General features: G+C 45.1%; 1 protein-coding gene across 1 annotated transcript; it reads right to left on the reverse strand.

The window, feature by feature from the left end:
• Positions 1–354: 354 nt before the first annotated feature.
• On the reverse strand, positions 355–18,231 carry nherf1a (NHERF family PDZ scaffold protein 1a). Its single transcript, XM_056429992.1, has 6 exons — positions 17,449–18,231; positions 5,305–5,475; positions 4,601–4,754; positions 4,426–4,469; positions 2,492–2,599; positions 355–1,556 (listed from the first exon to the last, which is right to left on the reverse strand). The coding sequence occupies exons 1-6, from the start codon at positions 17,926–17,928 to the stop codon at positions 1,425–1,427; spliced, it is 1,089 nt and encodes a 362-aa protein (XP_056285967.1). The 5' UTR covers positions 17,929–18,231; the 3' UTR covers positions 355–1,424.
• Between the last annotated feature and the right edge of the window lie 1,381 nt (positions 18,232–19,612).

A 19,612-nucleotide genomic window follows, 5' to 3' on the forward strand; every position in this document is an offset into this window, starting at 1 on the left:
TATAACAATGGACATTTGGTGCTGAATTCTCAAACCTTCAGCGTTCATGTGAGAACAAGAGGCTCAGGAGGCGGCTTCAGAACCACGGACAGCTCCGTGAGGTCAGAGGTCACGCATCACGTGATGGCTGCTCTTAAAGGGCCGGCTGTAACCAACACTAAACTACCCCCAAACATATCGATAAATAACTGTCTTTGCATTTGAATGTTTATTCAAGTGTAAAAATATTGTACATGCACTTATCTAAATGTAAACATGTGCTAAGAACATGTGACACGTGGTGGTCTGCTGCACGACAGGTCTGGGTCTTGAGAAGCTTTAAATGAAACTAAAAAAGATTCAAGTATACAACACTAACTTTTCTTCAGATTACTTTTATTAATAGGTAAATAGTGAGAAACATGAAGCAGCTCTCGCTAAACAGTCACTGACTCAGACCTGATGGAGGAACTCATAGCAGGAGAACTGGGACGATTAATTAACTCAATGCACCGACGTCTGGATGCTGAACACTAGAGTCTCGCCGTCGTGTCGTCAGCCAATCGGCGTTGAGATGACATCACCGACGGTCCCCCGCTCAACCCTCTGCTCTCCATCAGAGACGCGTTAGACGAGCTCACGGTGAACCATAGACACGTGTAGTCATAGCAACAGTAGGTCAACATGTTTTTTGTCAGAACACGTCGGTACATTCATGTGTTCACGTCTGTCACTGGATACTCAGACCAACTGATGCACTTTCATTCCTGCACATTTCAGCTAAATCAATACGACTTCCCGAGGAGCTTCATTTCTCTCAATCAGTCGAAATAAAATATCTTCAATCGTTTAATCAAATATGTACAAATGTCTGTTAAGAGCAAAGTGGAAACGTGATGATGTCATTCTGTTGAGTCGGAGGCCGTAAACCCCTGAAGACCGTTTCCAGTGAGGCGAACCAGAGCTTTCACCCCGAGGCGTCACTCGTGTGACAACACTGAACAGGGAACGCCGCGCTCCGGCTCCGGAGAGTTCTCCAGCCTCCAGGGACACACCGCCATTCACGCTGCTGATCGCAGACGTCAAAATATGAATCGTGTCAAACTGTAGATTTGAAAATAAAATAAAAAATCTCATTTAATATCAGCCGATAACACTTTCCTCCTCTTCACGCGGTTCATAGCAGACACTACAATGATATTGGTCTCCTGTTACACATTCTACTCAATATATTAACATTCATTCCTGCGTGTGTGTGTGAAACGTTATTCAAAAAACACGTCAAGTGGCAAAACTGAAAATGAAAACAAATACAAATCATCGTATAATAATACTGAAGAACATGAGATTAAAATGTTCAAAATGAAGATGAGCGTCACGTGGAAGCAGATTCAGAGAGCAGACACCGGCAGGAGGAGAAGATGTGGTGGTGATGATGATGATGATTACAAGTTGCCAAACAGTTCGTTCCTCTTGTTCCAGTCCATGGTCGGCACTTTCTTGGCTTCTCGTTTCTGGCGGGCTCGGTCTCTGACCTGGGCCAGAGACATCCCCAGAGACAGGCCGCCGGCTTCCACCTGGAAACAAGCAGCATTCAAACACCGCACCAGAGGTCACCTTCATCCCTTTGCTCCTCATCGAAAGAGTGTCGGTCGTTTCAAGACCCTCAAGGGCTCACACACACACACTCTTCAGAGGTCAGAGGTCACGTGAGGTCATTCTCTTCAAACTGAAGGGTTTTAATAAACACTTCCTGGTTCCAGCTTCTTGACTCTTCTTCTTCTTGTGAAACAGTCGATTCATTATCGTCGTGTTTCAGGCTGTGACGAGTTTTAGTGAATCGATAGTAAAATGAACGGTTAGTTTGGCAGCGAGTGATCGCTCCACCCAAAGTCAAGACTCGTGTGTGTCACCGCGCTGCAGCTCCGAGACACATGCTCTGGGTTCTACCAAGTATATCTATATATATATTTTATATATAATAAATAAATATATATATATAACAAATATATATATAATAAGTATATAGTTAGATATATAAATATATATAATAAATATATATGTATAAATAATAATAATACATTTATATATATATATATACACACACACATATACACACATTATCTATAAATTGTATATATATATATATAATAATGGTATACATCGATGTATAAATGGTATATATATAATAAATAAATATAATAAATGTATATATAATATATATATATACACACACTCATTATATATAAATTGTATATATTAAAAAATGGTATACATATATATATAAATGGTATATATAATAAATAAATGTATATATAAAAATAATATATTTCTATATATATATATATATATTTTTGTTCTGTTTTTCTTTGTAAAGCATCGAGTACCGACTGAGTAAATAAAGCTGCGTTTGCTTCAGTAAAACAGAAAGCATCAACACTATGATCAGGAGGCTATTTGAAATCTGTTGTTGTGTCAATGCCCATGAGAGACCAGGTGGTGGCGCTGTTACCTCAGCTGGAGGAGAGCTGCTGGTGGCTTTGGGCCTGGAGGAGGTGGAGGAGGTGGAGGAGGCGGAGGAGGCCGACGAGCTCACCGACGCTTTAGGCTTCAGCTCCGCCTGAAGGAGAAAACACACGATGATGGTAACGGAGACCAAAGGGTTAATTCACCCTGAGGACAGACTCGGAGGAACGAGCCCACACACACACACACACACACACACACACACACACTAAACTCAGATTATTACATAATGACAAAGGGTCCATCACGAATAAACTGAACTACTATTCTGTGTTTTGGTCCCCGTTAATCTGTATTAAAACATGGAGTCATCTACAGTCACGGCCCCTTCAGCATCGGCGTTAATCATGATATTAAATTAATTTATTAAATATTGACGTGTTAAACTCATAATGAGGTGTAAATAATCCAAGAGGAAAACCAGCGCAGCTGTTAAATGACTGCTGATTAACCACATTTTCCGACTTCACTGCTTCAAACTAAAAGAACCATATCACAGAGGATGAATTCTCCTGACACGTGTTGTTGTTGTTGTTGTTGTCGTTGTTGTTGTTGTTAGTAAACAAGAGAACCTGTTGTGTGTTTCAGTTGTTGTCCAGCAGGAGGCAGCACAACCTCCGGACATGCATCATAGTCTCATTATGTTAATCTATGCTGATATAACACACACAGTCGCACACACACACTCACACACACACTGAGTGATTGTTGCTCGTTAGTCGCCTCATTAGCATAATCCCCAAATTGCCCTGAGAGTTAAAGCCATTTCAATCCCATGATCCTCCAGGAGGAGACACACCACTCTGGTTGCCATGGTGAGGGGTCAGCCACAATGTCACCAGAGGGCCCAATCCACTTTCCCCCGCGTGTCTGTGTGTGTCTTTGTGTATGTGTGTGTGTGTCTATGTGTATGTGCGTGTGTGTGTGTCTATGTGTATGTGCGTGTGTGTGTCAATGTGTATGTGCGTGTGTGTGTGTGTCTATGTGTATGTGTGTGTGTGTGTGTCTATGTGTATGTGCTTGTGTGTGTCTATGTGCGTGTGTGTGTGTGTATGTGTGGGTGTGTGTCTATGTGTATGTGCGTGTGTGTCTATGTGTATGTGTGTGTGTGTGTCTATGTGTATATATGTGTATGTGTATGTGTGTATATGTGTGTGTGTCTATATGTGTATGTGTGTGTCAATGTATATATGTGTATGTGTGTATATGTGTATATATATGTATGTGTATGTGTGTATATGTGTATATGTGTATGTGTGTGTATATGTATATATATGTGTATGTGTGTATATATGTATGTATGTGTATGTGTATGTATATGTGTGTGTCTATATGTATATGTGTCAATGTATATGTGTGTGTGTCTATATGTATATGTGTGTCAATATGTGTATGTGTGTGTGTGTGTGTATATGTGTATGTGTATGTGTGTATATGCTTGTGTGTATGTGTGTATATGTGTGTGTGTGTCTATGTGTATGTGTGTGTGTCTATGTGTATGTGCGTGTGTGTGTGTGTCTATGTGTATGTGTGTGTCAATGTGTATGTGCGTGTGTGTGTGTCTATGTGCGTGTGTGTGTCTATGTGTATGTGCGTGTGTGTGTCTATGTGTATGTGCGTGTGTGTGTCTATGTGTATGTGTGTGTCTATGTGTATGTGCGTGTGTGTGTCTATGTGTATGTGCGTGTGTGTGTGTCTATGTGTATGTGCGTGTGTGTGTGTGTGTGTCGATGTGTATGTGTGTGTGAGTGAGTGAGTAAAGGGAGGTTTGAGGACGTCTCCTTCGTAACTTCTAAAGTTCCGAGAGGCGAGAAACAGGAAACAGACAGAGTTCACTACACTGTCCAGAACTCCTAATCTGCTACCAGGAATGTCCGTGTGTGTGTGTGTGTGTGCGCGTGTGTGTGCGTGTGTACCAACCTCCTCCTCTGATGCTCTCTCTGACACCGGCTCAGGAAGAGCTCCTGCAGGAGAAGAGACGACACTTCATCTGAATTCACTCAAACTAGAAGTCATGATGTTCATCATCCGTTCACAGCGTCGCGTGTGTGTGTATGTAGCTTGTAACGTGTGTGTGTGCGTGTGCGTGTCATACCGGTGACGTGCTGCTCGGTGGGCACGACGTTGCATCTCTGGAAGAAGTCGTCGGCCTCTCCGTCCACCAGCAGCAGCGCGGTCTCGTCTCCTCCCGCCTTGATGGCCGCCACCACCTCCGTGTGCTGCATGCCGATCACGGACATGCCGTTCACCTGAGGGAGGAGGGGAGAAGGAGACAGGAGAAGGAGACAGAGGAAGGAATGGAACGTGAGTGAATGGGGAGGTTTATGTTGAGGGGCCAGGCGTTATGAGGCTGCGGGGGAACTAATGAAGACCGTGAGGTAACCGTGTTGTTACAGCGCAGAGGAGCAGACTCCCAGATACGGACTAATCAAGGGAGAGAGGACTGAGGAATTCCTCCTGGGGGGGGGGGGGGGGTCTAGGTGGGAGAGCCCTCAGGAATCTCTCAGCCTGACTCCCACCGTGTGGTACCACTGGGTTCCTCTCCTGTGACCTCAGAGAAGCTAATGGACGCATCCCATCTCCAGGAGTCGACCTCTCAAGAGAACCTCCATGTTGGTCCCGTTTAAAGCTTCCAATGCGTACGTAGAGGTGTGTGTGTATGACGTCATCTACACAGCCCCCCCCCCCCCCCCCTGCAGGCGGTAATGCAGCCAACAGACACGGCAAGTGGATTAACTCTGAGCCCGCCACGTTCTGGTCCCACACAAACGTGTGTGTGTGTGTGTGTGTGTGTCGTACCTGGACCAGCTTGTCCCGTATCTTCACGCCCGCCCTCTGTGCCGGGGAGTCGTCGTCCACCGCCCGGATGAACTGGCCCGGTTTGGACTTCTCGCTGTGCAGGTTGAAGCCGTAGCCGCCGGCGGCTTTCTTCATGAGGCAGAGACGCGGCCGCGGCCCGCCCAACGCCTCCTGGAGCACGAGACACACACAGGTCACCAGAGAGACATTTTATTGATTAAATAAATAAATATATATGCAGATATATATTAGGGCTGTCAGCGTTAACGCGTTAACTTATGCGCTTAATTTGGCCGCGTTAACGCACTAAAATATTTTAACGCAATTAACGCAACTTTGTTTACTTCCGGTGTGCCTTGAAGTTTTTTCACTCCTCTGAGCGCGGAAAGAACTCGTCACACGAAACCTTCACCGTGATTTGTCAATCCGTTTGTCTGTCAACATTTTGCGAAAAAAACAACCAATGAACACTCAGTAAATCACAAAGGACCTCCCACCACACAGGTGAGGCTCATTAGCAGCCTGTCAGTCAGAGAAACAGAGAACACGGCGCCAGGACAACTGAGCCTCATTGAATAGAGCTGAGATTGTTCTGGAATGTTTGTAGAACACGTGGGGGTGTGTCACATGAAAACGCCTTTAAAAGGTGAATTTACATTTTATTGTAAAATGGAGAACATGAGCCCAGCCTCCAGAGGGTTAACGTGACATTTGTGAATGTCAGTCAGTTATCAAGGCCACTGGTTCTGCTGCTGTTCAGTGGTAAAGATGACAGGACCAATGGGGTCTCAATATACTTCTTTTTTTTTACTAATCTGATGTTTCACTGAAGAAACAATTTATCATCCATGATATTAAATACATCGCTGGCACTTTATACGTAGGAGCCGCTTTGAAAACACAGCTTTGTGAAGTTTTGTCTTTAAAAAGAAGAAGAAAAAAACTTTTAATCGCGATTAATGAATTTCAAAATGTGCGATTAATTAGTTAATTTTTTTAAATCGATTGACAGCCCTAATATATATATATATGTATACACACACACAAATATTTTTGGGATTAAATAAATATATATTATACACATAAATATTTTTTTGATTGAATAAATATATATTATATATATACACACACATATATATTTTTTAACTAAATAAATATATATTAAATACATAAATTATATATATATATGTGTGTGTGAGTGGTGAAAGTCGGCCACGGCCTTAGTCGCAGCACAACATCCTTGGGCTGTGTGTGTGTGCGTGTGTGTGTGCCACATCATCACATTCTAACATCTACACAGCGCTGAGCTCTCGTTTGGTGAGGAACTTTCACTTGGAAAAATAAAACAACCACAACCACCAACCAGCAGATCGTCACACACAGCAGTGACGGACGTTTCCCCGTTGGCACGTGCGTGATGCGCACTGCGGCATCGAGTGTTGCGCAACACGTTGACGCGAGGTCATCAACAGGCTCGGGCTGAAGGAGTCAGCAGGCGTCCTCTGCCCGCCTGGATGGGCAGCAGGTGGCTAATCCTGACGTGAGCCCGGCTAACAGTTTAACCCCAAGGCCTCATTTAACCCCTTCACTGCTGCGTGAGCTCCGGCTCGGCCGAGTCCTGGAGATGATCGATGGATCGTTAGCGATTACATAAAAGACGATGTCGGCGTTTTCCACTCCGTCCACCGATTGTTGCTGCTGCCAACTGAACTTTAGACGTGCAACAAGATAATGAGTGAGATAGCTAGTTTCACACATATATATATATATATATAGATACGGTTAGAGGTCACAGGGTCGACGTCCAAACCCTGAACACCAAGCGGCTCACAGGTGTGGACATCGAGGCTCAGATTAAGAATTAAAAACTTCACGCCTCATTGCCTGATAAAACCCACCGCCGTCTCCTGCGCGCCCCGATATCAGCGTCCGTCTGTAAATGATTCCCTTCAAAGTGACCATTAAAAAAATCAACCGCTACCACCTCAGCACCCCCCCCCCCCACCCCCCCCGAAGCTGCCAGAGCTGACTGTGCGTCGGTCCGAGGGTTTCTATGGTTGATGATTGCCAAAAATGTTCCGAGTGAGTCAGCGTGATCTCGGCCTTTGGATGGACTCGTACATTTCTGACCACGCCCGCTGAGCGGAGGCCAATAAGGACGAGGGAACAGGTGAGGAGCAAAGTGAATTAAGAGAAGAACAATGTTGTTGTTTTCAAAGTATAAAAACATGTTTCAGGCTCTCAGGAGTTCTGTTCTCTAATTAATGCCGAGTCGACGCACGCAGGAGGGAGTGATTTACCGTTCCTCCCGTTTTGTGTGTTTTAGTTGCAGGCGGCACTTTTTATACATTCATTGATTCTAATGAATACATATAATCATTATAAACCTCTGGCCTTTAATAGTTTAAAAGTTAAACATTTTTGACACATTCAGAACATATCCCACGCACGTATTCTGAGAATACTTTAAGATTTAATGATAATTAAGTCATATTTCACAATAATAATGAAAAGAATACCTGCCCTCCAGTCTGTTAACGATTGCTTGGGGAGAGATCACATTGTTGTTTCCCTTATCTGCGTTAGTTATGAGATGTTATATGATTAATGCTTCTGTAACTTATTAAAATGAATGAGAAAGCCCACGTTATAAAAGGCCCTAATAAATAAATAAATACCTTATTTTATCACGCAAAGCACCGACAGCATTTCACAAAGTTAATGTCACTCAACAAATCACAAAACGGTGTCAATTTAAAGAAAATTAAGTGATGGTCAGACGGAGCAGGAGATGGACAGGCGGAGCGGCTCCAGCAGTGAAACCGGCGCCGTGCCGTCAGTCTGGTGAAGAGGAACCGAAAGACGAAGCTCTCACTTCACTGGTCGGTCTACGGTCCAACCCTCACCGATGGTCACCGACTTTGGGTCGTGACCGAAAGAACGAGGTCGCGAATGCAAGAGGCCGAAATGAGTTTCCAAAAAACACATCTGACCCGATTATACCTGGATTAAAAACAGATTAGCACTTTAGTGGCACTTAAGGTACTTACTCGTGGTATTACACCATGGCAGTACTCATAGTATTACTCATGGTATTATGACATGTGATGTAATGACATGTGATCTAATGTCATGTGATGTAATGTCATGTGATGTAATGACATGTGATCTAATGTCATGTGATGTAATGTAATGACATGTGATCTAATGTCATGTGATGTAATGACATGTGATGTAATGACATGTGATGTAATGACATGTGATGTAATGACATGTGATGTAATGACATGTGATGTAATGACATGTGATGTGATGTCATGTGATCTAATGACATGTGATCTAATGTCATGTGATGTAATGTCATGTGATGAAATGACATGTGATCTAATGACATGTGATCTAATGTCATGTGATGTAATGTCATGTGATGTAATGTCATGTGATGTAATGTCATGTGATGTAATGACATGTGATCTAATGTCATGTGATCTAATGTCATGTGATGTAATGACATGTGATGTCATGTGATCTAATGACATGTGATCTAATGACATGTGATGAAATGACATGTGATCTAATGTCATGTGATCTAATGTCATGTGATGAAATGACATGTGATCTAATGTCATGTAATGACATGTGATCTAATGACATGTGATGTCATGTGATCTAATGACATGTGATGTCATGTGATCTAATGACATGCTGTCATTACAGTCGTTCATCATATTCGAGTCAGTGACTGACTTCACACTTCGGCTCAAACGATGACGTCATCACAGACGTGCCTCGCACCGACACGTCTCCACAAGACGTTCACGTGGCCGTCATCGCTCCAACGTGACGCGTGGTGCATTTCAAGAGTCTTTTTCTTCAGTGTTTCCCATCTTGCACAGGAAACCACAGAGCGAGCAGCTTCAGGCAGGGCAGCAGCGTGACGACAACGCTGCCTCTGAAATGTCTCCGCAGCGCGAGGCATGCCACCGACCGTTATAACAACATAACTGCTCCAAGTCTTCACGTCGTTCTGCCGCTTGGCATCGTGGCACGTTGTGAATCTAGTGGAACATACCGTACCGACACGCCAAGAAGGCCCAAAACCTGCAACTGTCCTCCTCAAAAGTTTCAGGAGCTCAGCTTTCAGAAACAGTCACTTGAATTATTTAACAACAATAAATCTAAACGTGTGACAAACTAAAATCATCAATGTGCACGTATGTATTGTTGTTTTGGGGGTTGTGCACCAAATAACGGCACCATGTCTTCCTGTTTAGAAAACTATCTTTCATGTTTCATTAAGAAATTAAATAAAAACCATGAAACCGGATTTTAAAAAAGTTTTTAAATCTCTGCATTCGTGAGCCGATAAAGATGATCGTCTTCAGGAGGAGTCGGAGGCTCTGGTCTCACATACAGGAAGTCAGAAAGGACACATTGTTGGATTTGGTCTTTTTTTCTATGATTTGTTGACAATAAGAAAACTAAAGAACAACATCAGCCTCACACATTTAGATCCGACCACGACGGTGATGATGTCATCATTATAACAGTGACACTGTGACCTCTGACGATAACGCAGCCTACCAATAGTCAGCAGTTTATAACTAAACAACAACATGCTGATCATGAAGAAAGGCAGACGTCACTTTAAATGGGCCTTTCCTCTGCAGAGGTCACAGGTCAACCACAGAGCCCCGTCATGTGACAAGACATCCGGCTCGTAGCCGCGCTGCCTCTTTAAGAGCGCTGATGCAGGAGGCAGCAGGTCGACACTGAACATGGGAGGTTAATGGTTTTACGGCTCGCCGTCGTTAAACATCCTGCTCTCCGACCCGGTGTCACGTAACGAGGACCTTGAACCGAGGGCGAAGCCCTAAACGGCACGCCAGTTAAACCTTTACGACGACCTCCGGGCACAAAGAGACCAGAGATTAAGCAAGAGGCTGCATCTCAAACACGTTCCCTCAAAGCACGGACAGGACCGACTCCAGAGCTTCCTGCAGGCCGCACTCTTGAACCTCGGACCCTCGTCTCACCGCAGCGTCTCAAACTCATTGACTCAAAGGATCCCAACAACGGGCTTACGCAATCGCTAAGTCCCGCCCCTCTAACGGAGACCGACCCAGAGGCTGGAACGTGATATCAAAAAACATCTACATGTAAATCTTTGTTTTTTAATCCTATGGAGCCAACAATGGCAGGGTAAGTTACCTCTGGGGAATCTTGCGTTATCGCCTCTATGCTACACAACTTACTGAAGATATACTGAATGTATACGTGTTGAAGAAAAATAAGTATATATATATATATAGTTCCAACATGAAACGGCTCACAACGAGGTCTGTGGACCATGTTGAGCATCAGGGTCACGGTTCTGTAAAGAGACGCGTGGATACTGCCAAGAGGAAGTCATTAAACAAACACACGACACTAACAACGTATTACTGTCATCAACCTGGAGGAGACAACAGGAAGTGGTTTCACACCAACAGCTCATCGGCTGACAAAGAGTGTGAGTGAGTGAGAGAGTGAGTGTGTGAGTGAGAGTGTGTGAGTGAGTGAGAGAGTGAGAGAGTGAGTGAGAGAGTGTGTGATTGAGTGAGAGAGTGTGAGTGTGAGAGAGTGTGTGATTGAGTGAGTGTGTGTGAGTGAGTGAGAGTGTGTGAGTGAGTGAGTGAGTGAGAAAGTGTGAGTGAGTGAGAGTGTGTGAGTGAGTGTGTGAGTGAGAGAGTGTGTGAGTGAGAGAGTGTGTGAGTGAGAGAGTGTGTGAGTGAGTGAGTGTGTGAGTGAGTGTGTGAGTGAGTGAGTGAGAGTGTGTGAGTGAGAGAGTGTGTGAGTGAGAGAGTGTGTGAGTGAGAGAGTGTGAGTGAGTGAGTGAGAGAGTGTGTGAGTGAGTGTGAGTGAGAGAGTGTGTGAGTGAGAGAGTGTGTGAGTGAGAGAGTGTGTGAGTGAGTGAGTGTGTGAGAGAGTGTGTGAGTGAGTGAGTGAGTGAGAGAGTGTGAGTGAGTGAGTGTGTGAGTGAGTGAGTGTGAGTGAGTGTGTGAGAGAGTGTGTGAGTGAGTGAGTGAGTGAGAGAGTGTGTGAGTGAGAGAGTGTGTGAGTGAGAGAGTGTGTGAGTGAGTGAGTGAGAGAGTGTGTGAGTGAGAGAGTGTGTGAGTGAGAGAGTGTGTGTGAGTGAGTGAGTGAGAGAGTGTGTGAGTGAGTGAGTGAGTGAGTGTGAGTGAGTGTGTGAGTGAGTGAGTGAGAGTGTGTGAGAGAGTGAGTGTGAGTGAGTGAGTGAGTGAGAGTGTGTGAGTGAGTGAGTGAGAGTGTGTGAGTGTGTGAGTGAGTGAGTGAGAGTGTGTGAGTGAGTGAGTGTGTGTGAGTGAGAGAGTGTGTGAGTGAGTGAGTGTGTGAGTGAGAGAGTGTGTGAGTGAGTGGAGGTGAGTGAGTGAGAGTGAGTGTGTGAGTGAGTGAGTGAGTGTGAGTGAGTGTGTGAGTGAGGAGTGAGTGAGTGTGTGAGTGAGAGTGTGTGAGTGAGAGTGTGTGAGTGAGTGAGTGTGAGTGTGTGAGAGAGTGAGTGTGAGTGAGTGTGTGAGTGAGTGTGTGTGGAGTGAGAGAGTGTGTGTGAGTGAGAGAGTGAGTGTGAGTGGTGAGTGAGTGTGGTGAGAGAGTGTGTGAGTGAGGAGAGTGTGGTGAGTGAGTGAGAGTGTGTGAGTGAGTGAGTGAGTGAGTGAGAGTGTGTGAGTGAGAGAGTGTGTGAGTGAGAGAGTGTGTGAGTGAGTGAGTGAGTGAGAGTGAGTGAGAGAGTGTGTGTGAGTGAGAGTGAGTGAGTGAGTGTGTGAGTGAGAGTGTGTGAGTGAGTGAGAGTGTGTGTGAGTGAGAGAGTGTGTGAGTGAGAGTGAGGTGTGTGAGGTGAGTGAGTGAGAGTGTGTGAGTGAGAGTGTGTGTGAGTGAGAGAGTGTGTGAGTGAGTGAGTGTGTGAGTGAGAGAGTGTGTGAGTGAGTGAGAGAGTGAGAGAGTGTGTGAGTGAGAGTGTGTGAGTGAGTGAGTGAGAGTGTGTGAGTGAGTGAGTGTGAGTGAGTGAGTGAGTGTGAGTGAGAGAGTGTGTGAGTGAGTGAGTGAGTGAGAGAGTGTGTGAGTGAGTGTGTGAGTGAGTGTGTGAGTGAGAGAGTGTGTGAGTGAGAGAGTGTGTGAGTGAGAGAGTGTGTGAGTGAGAGAGTGTGTGAGTGTGAGTGAGAGAGTGTGTGAGTGAGAGAGTGTGTGAGTGAGTGAGAGAGTGTGTGAGTGAGTGTGTGAGTGAGTGAGTGTGTGAGTGAGAGAGTGTGTGAGTGAGAGAGTGTGTGAGTGAGAGAGTGTGTGAGTGAGAGAGTGTGTGAGTGAGTGAGAGAGTGACAGAAACTCAGCAGCTTGTGATCATGGGTGTGTATTAATAAGTACAGAGTAAATTAATGCCTACCCTGACAGAAAACACACACCCTTTCTTTATAATGCCCCCCCGCCCCCCTTTTATGTATACAATATTTGGTGACGTCACTCTCCCTGTAGCTGCTGACTGACTCCAGCTGAGCGAGCTCTCCCCTCCAGCTCTGCAGAGCGAAGCGTCCTCAGTCGCCGTCACGCCAGGAGAAGCCGATTGCATCTGGATGAGCCTGCAGGCTTCTCATTGGACGGCTTAACGTCACGGTTCAGGCCGAGCTGAAGAGCGTGACCACGGGGTCTCCCGTCACGTCCTCTGGGACATTTATTATTATTATTCTTTTATAAACAAACGACTCCATTACATTTGTTCTATTGCTGAGAATAAAAAAGCATGTATGGGAAGCAGCCGGCTCTTCTGTATCCGTGTGTATTTAGACTTTGACACTGAGACAACAGCGGGGCGGCGAGCAGCCCGGCCCGTTTGTTTTGGACGGCGGCCCGAGTCCAGAAGCGCCCGGTGGGAAGCGGCTCCAGACGAGCCGGGAGATAAGAGACGTTGCGCAACAACGTGCAGGGAGGCGCGGTGGGCTGCCCTGGAGGACTTCAAGGAGAGCCGGGGGGTCAAGGGTCTGCAGGTCAGCTTGTGACTGGAAACAGGGAGATGGAATGAGTCGGTGTGAAGCGGCATTCGGAGGGTTTTCCCAGTCAAGCACCTAATTATATGACATCTGCTCCCACACTGCACAGCTTCACGGCCTCATGAGGTCATCGTTTGTTTGACATTTTCACATCGACTATGAGAACAGAGCAAATTGCTGTTTAATCTGGTGACCGGCCCCCACACACACACACACGCCTACTGACAGTGTGTGTGTGTGTGTGTGTAGGTATTCAGGGTCAGCATGGCCTCCTTGTCGAGGTGTGAGAGTCCTCCTCCTCCTCCTCCTCCTCAAAATGCAAACATGGAGGACAAAGCCTCTTTCTGCTGCCGGGGGTCTCCAATGGCGACCGGCAGAAGGGCCCGTGGTGCGGCGGAGGAGGAGGAGGAGGAGGACCGAGTCGCTGGAGGCCCAGGATGTCACCGCAACACGATGACGTGCTCCTTCAGCTCGAGGCCGGCGGCGGCGGGGAGGATTCCTTCTGCTCAGCTCGGTGTGTGACGGAGCTCTGGCTGCAATACCGAGTCCCACCAGAAGGCACCGCGCGTGAAAGGAGCCATTGTTTGAAGGCGCAGCCGTGATTGTGATCGGGGGAGAGCCAGATCCGCATCGTCCCGGGCCAAGCCCACTCGAGCGTATCCCTCGGGGGAGGCCCGGTACAGAGCCATCAGTCAGGCTCTGCCAAGACTCCCATCGGGGAGGAATGTGGCTGGAGGTCTGCAGCCTCCCGGCCAGCCGGAGCTTTTCACTGCACAGGATTAGTGCCGGGCCGCGGGCCGCCTGCATGGGGCGACGCGGGGATCCGGACTTCCTTTCAGAACCGCGGAACCGGGGCCAAGCTTTCGGAGCTCCGTGTCTCGGGGAAGGCAGGGGTGTCGATTTCGAGTCGGAGAAGCGACGACGTCGTCTGCCAACTTCATTCGGAGAGTTGAAGCCGCAAAAAAGGCCGAGGCTAACGCTAACCTGCCGTTACCTAGGAGATAGCATCAAGGAGGTAACTGTGCAGACGTAAAGATGAATGAAGCGTTGCATCAACGCTTGAATATCATCTTTTAAAACTCAATACAAGAGCTGCACTGTTTTCATGTTGCACTTTCAATTTGAGAATTATATCAATATTGAATGTGCACCAAACGAAGATGGAAACTTGGCTATTGATCAGTGGCTAGCATGAAAGTTAGCCCGTTAGCAAGAACCCGATAAACAGTCTAAATGCTGAGTTCAGGCCGTCGTCTCCACGCAAACCGTTTTCAGACTCACACAAAGCAAATCTTTTACTTTGTGGCGCCGTTTAGAACTTCAAAGTTAAACATCTCAGTAAAGATTGACTCTCATCTCACCATGCGCACAGACCTCAGGGATGATGCCGAGAATGAAATTGCTGTCACAAATCATTGGCTTATTATACGGTGACTGGAGTTATGTTCCTGCAGATGAGCACGTTGATCCACTCAGAGGAGGGTTCTGGGTAACCAGCCAACGCACACACGGGACGGTCGCTTCAACTTCCTGTTGGGAGGACATGGGCCGTGCGGAGGAGCACCAATGAGGTGCCGTGATCCTCGACAACAACAACAAACCTCATGTCCTCCAACACACACTCCTTTATTACCGTTTGCTTGCTGGCTTCTGCAAATGCACTAATCATCTCTAACGATCCGCCAATCGTCGTACAGGACGACATTCCAACGCAGCACGACATCGGGATAATTTGCCCGAGACCAATTATTTTCAGATTAGAGCTCGAACACATCAGAGTGTAACTCGATGGAACATGGAGACGTCTTCCTAGTCATGAGAGTCCACATTTATAATAAATAGTGAAAATAAACACCAGTTCGAGCCCCAACGATCATCTGCAACTATCCAAGTTTGAAAGTTCACATTGTAATACAAAGACACTGAATCCCTAACAGTACCTTCGTTATTGACAATCCGTGGATTACTTACACTAGTTAACCATCAGTGTGAAATAATCCACCAATATTCTGTAAAATATGCGATCAGGACATCCGTATTTATATTTTTCTATTTGGCGATCTCTGATAAAGTAACAATGTAAACAACCAGCCCGTGTTTTACAGGACGGCGGGTCCTTCACATCAAGACGCCTCTGTTCGGTTCAGTGGAACATTTTATTTATTACGTGATGTGGTCAAAAGTAATATCGTAAAATGTAGTATTGGTGATAAACTTCAATAAGCCGGTTTGTTTTAAGTGATCAATTAGATGAGGGAATTATTAATTACGATTCCACTAAAGCTTATAATGAATCATCAAAACTATCAATGACAGGATTTGTATTATTCCGTGAAAAAATACAATCTCATATTTCCTCATCATTTGAATTGTGTGTTTTTAATGAATAAAATAAAAGAAATAACAATAAATTACTATAACAAAGTAAATGGATAACATTTTGAATTTGATAGTTTTTACACCAACTTCAGCAAATAATAAATATATATATTCTGGATCCTTGTAGACCAGCTGCTCTAATCAACAACAAAAAGATCTGTATCGACCTTTAGGGAAACGATGACCTCTAAAAGTTAGATTTGCTCCCAATAAACCGTTTGAGCTGATCCAAGCTGTGAGTTTAATGATCAATGAGTTTAATGATCAATAGGTTTTATGCTCAATGAGTTTTATTCGTCGCTGCCCCAATATAACCTTCATGTTCTGGATCTCACCCGTGACTCCTCCTTACTGAGGGGGGCCAAGTCCAAAGATAATCCATCCTATGATTCTTGTATGCACCCACATTTTAAAAAAACGTCCTATTCTCAGTGTACCATGCAGTTAAAGCTATTCCATACAGCGGCTGCACCACGTGGAACAGACTTTGCCCGGCAGTTAAAGGCCGACATAATCTCTCCGTGTTTATGACTTCAGGGAACAACGACGGACAACAAGGGCCTGAAGTCCTTCAAAGTGTCAGGATAATAATACTGAAAGAAAACTCGTGTCTCACTAAGACAGGAGTGTCAGACGCTATTTTTAACTCCTATTATGTCAACTCGTATCTCTCAACAAAAAAACATAACAATAGGGAAGTTGAAAATTCGATCGTCACCGACATGAATCATAGGGACTGAGCCTCTGGTCCGACGAGCATAACCTGCCGGGGAATTCAAGACTGAGTTAAGAAACAGTATCAGCATGACGAAGACGAGCGGTAGATAGAGGAGTCACCTCTCAGAGCTCTGCACTGACTCCTCGGGCTGACCAGAGATCAGATGGATGGATAGATAGATATAAGCCGAGTATATATATATATATATATTTTGGCTGATCAATATATGGCGAGTGAATCTGACTCCACTAATATGGAAGGAGTTGTGTTGGAGTGACCTCTGGCCCGATGCTTATGTAACATATAGTCAGGTGATGCAATTTATAGATGATGTAAAATCGTCAAAACATCAGGAGGTAAACAGTGTCGCCATGGCAACTATCGCTGCAACGGCTCCGGGTGCAATCTGGGATTGTAAATGCAAAACGCTTTGCAATATAGTCGATGTTTTTAAATGTGATTTTTGCATTAATGCGATTGACTTTCCTTTAGGCATGAAGTGCGTAACTCGTAATTACTTTAGTCCGAAGAGTTTGTCAACAAAACTAAACTAAGGAACGGATTGTGGATACAACTAAAATAATTATGCCACATAAAGTAGGTGGACCTTGTTGAGTTAAGGTCTCTCTCCCTCCCTCCCTCCATCTCCCCCACTCGTTCTCACTCTCTCTCCCTAAACTAAGGAACAGATTGTGGATAAAACTAGAATAATTTGCCACATAAAGTAAGTGGATCTTGTTAAGTTGAGGTCTGTCTCTCTCTCCCTCCCTCTCTTCCTCCCTCCCTCCTTGGTGAAATTTTTTCAATTGATTTTCAATAGAAAACATTGTGATACTGTACAGTGAGTGATACGCTGTTCACACCCGGCTCCTACTCACAGGTCAACAGAGATCAGACTCGAGATGTTAGCATATATATATATATATATATATATATAGTCCAACTTAATGTGGCGTTTGGGGGCCCATGATTCAGTGTGCAGTGACATCATGGAGCGAGTGGCCGTACCTTGGTGCTGGAGGCGACACTCAGCCGCTCGGACCTCTGCGAGGCTGCGTCCCCGTTCTCGCGCGGCGCGGGCGTGGACTCCCTCGAGGAGCCGTTGCTCTGCGCGTCCACGCGCTCGGAGTCGCTGTCGCCCGCGCCCCCGGCGGCCGGGGGAATCCCCTCGGTGACGAACTCCTTCCGGCACGTCAGGTTGCGCTTCTCCAGCAGCGCGGCCGTGTCGGGGTCGACGACGATAAGCTCCAGAGCCCCGACGGTGGCTCGTATCCGGGCGACCACCTGCTGGTGGCTCTCGCCCTCCACGCTCTCCCCGTTCACGAACGCCAGGCGGTCGCCCGCGCGAAGCTCGGCTTCGGCGGCGGGAGTGTCCGGCTCCACGAGCCGGATGAACTGCCCGCTCTTGCCCTTCTCCCCGTGCAGGTGGAACCCGTAGCCGCTGGCTCCTTTCTCCAGCAGGCACAGCTTGGGTCGGAGGTTCGACATGTTGTTGCTTTTCTCAACGGGACGGAAACTTTTTCTTCTTTTTTTCCCTCGGGCCGTCAAACAGGGAGTCGCACAACTACCATACACAAACAAAAAAAGATCACACCTGTTTCGCAGAGACTTCGCTCGGGCTTCACTTCCGCTGAACTGAGTCGCAGTAAAGTTTCCGCTTCGCTTCAGCCGGTCCGCAGAACCTCCCCTTTGAACTGCGACCTCGCAATTTCACTTTTTTTCTTCTTCCACCTCCAATCAGACACCGTCTCGCGCTCGGCGGAGGTGCCAGTGTCAAACTAGAGAAAACCGATTAACGCGCGTCATCGGCTTTTCAAAATAAAAGCTCATTTTAAGACCGCGTCACTATTCTGATGACTTCTGAAACTTTTTTTTCTCCTATAATTTTAAACCTGAGCTTCAGGACAGGATAACACGTTGCTGCTTTTGTGCTTTAAAAGCGAGATGCTAACCATCAACAGAAAGAACATTTAGACAACATATACATTCTTAATTTATCATTGATATGTTGTCTAAATGTTATGTGTTGTTGTTGTTAGCAGTTTTGCACTTTATTACTCTTATTATAATTACTACAATCACTGTATGTTGGACAAGAGAGAAACAAATGGAAGAAGTGACAATAAAGATGACTGACTGACTTAATCAAGGTAAGGAAATATACTTTACTGTGCTAAATTAATAATAATAAATGAAATCATCAGCATGTATTATTGGCAGAGAGGATAACTGATTTCAAATATAAATACATGATGAGAATAAAAATAGACAAGTAAAACAATTGGGATAAATGCCGCCATTAGTCGAACATTGTATAGAAGTGGGCCTGGTTGGACTTGAAGCCTCATTATTTCTAAATCCTGTCGAAAAGCCTGTCTAAAACAATATGATGTTCTACTATAATATTGATTACATTTTAAAAAGCGTAATGCTAGGAGTCTAGTTAACTGTTTTTTCCCACTGTCAACAATCAACAACTAAAGTACAATGTGGTCAATGATAGTAGGAGAGAAAATAGTATCCGTCAATAAGCGAGGTAAGTTTATCATAAAGACTCCTAAACAACCTCTCCTTGTTGGAGTTTGTACAAGGTTGAAAACAAAAGAGATCCATGTATTTTAATTAACTCTTAAAAAGGAGACATTCTACTTATTTTATTGTGAAGTCACACCTGGAAGGTTTTTTCATGATTTCTTCATGAGTGAAAGTATAAAACCATGCAACAATAACTAAAATATGATAATATCTCTCCCTCTCTCTCACTCACTCACACACTGTAACTATTCCGTTAACCAGAGGGAATAATTAGCTTATATTAAGTTCTAAGTTAAAAATAGTTTATTTATTATGCAGCATGTAACACATTAAAGACATCATTTGGACAAGAAGCAACTGTTAAATGTGTACAATGGTCAAAAGGCAATAATCTAATTTATTTTCCTTCTTTTTTTTAGATTATATACTGTCAGACCTGAACATCCTTAATTGACCAAAAAGAAACATCTGCAGGAGAGCATTGCATCCTGCTTGTGTCACAGTAAAAACCTGAACATGCATTGTTTTGACATCATTATAGTTTCTTAAAGCTGCACTAATGGATACATTTTATATAACCAATAGATCAGATCATGTCAAAGTTATGGCCCTCGGGAGAATTACCACCCAACTCTGC

Source organism: Pseudoliparis swirei, chromosome 13 (genome assembly GCF_029220125.1).
Source record: "Pseudoliparis swirei isolate HS2019 ecotype Mariana Trench chromosome 13, NWPU_hadal_v1, whole genome shotgun sequence".
In the NCBI taxonomy this organism is placed as follows: Eukaryota; Metazoa; Chordata; class Actinopteri; order Perciformes; family Liparidae; genus Pseudoliparis; species Pseudoliparis swirei.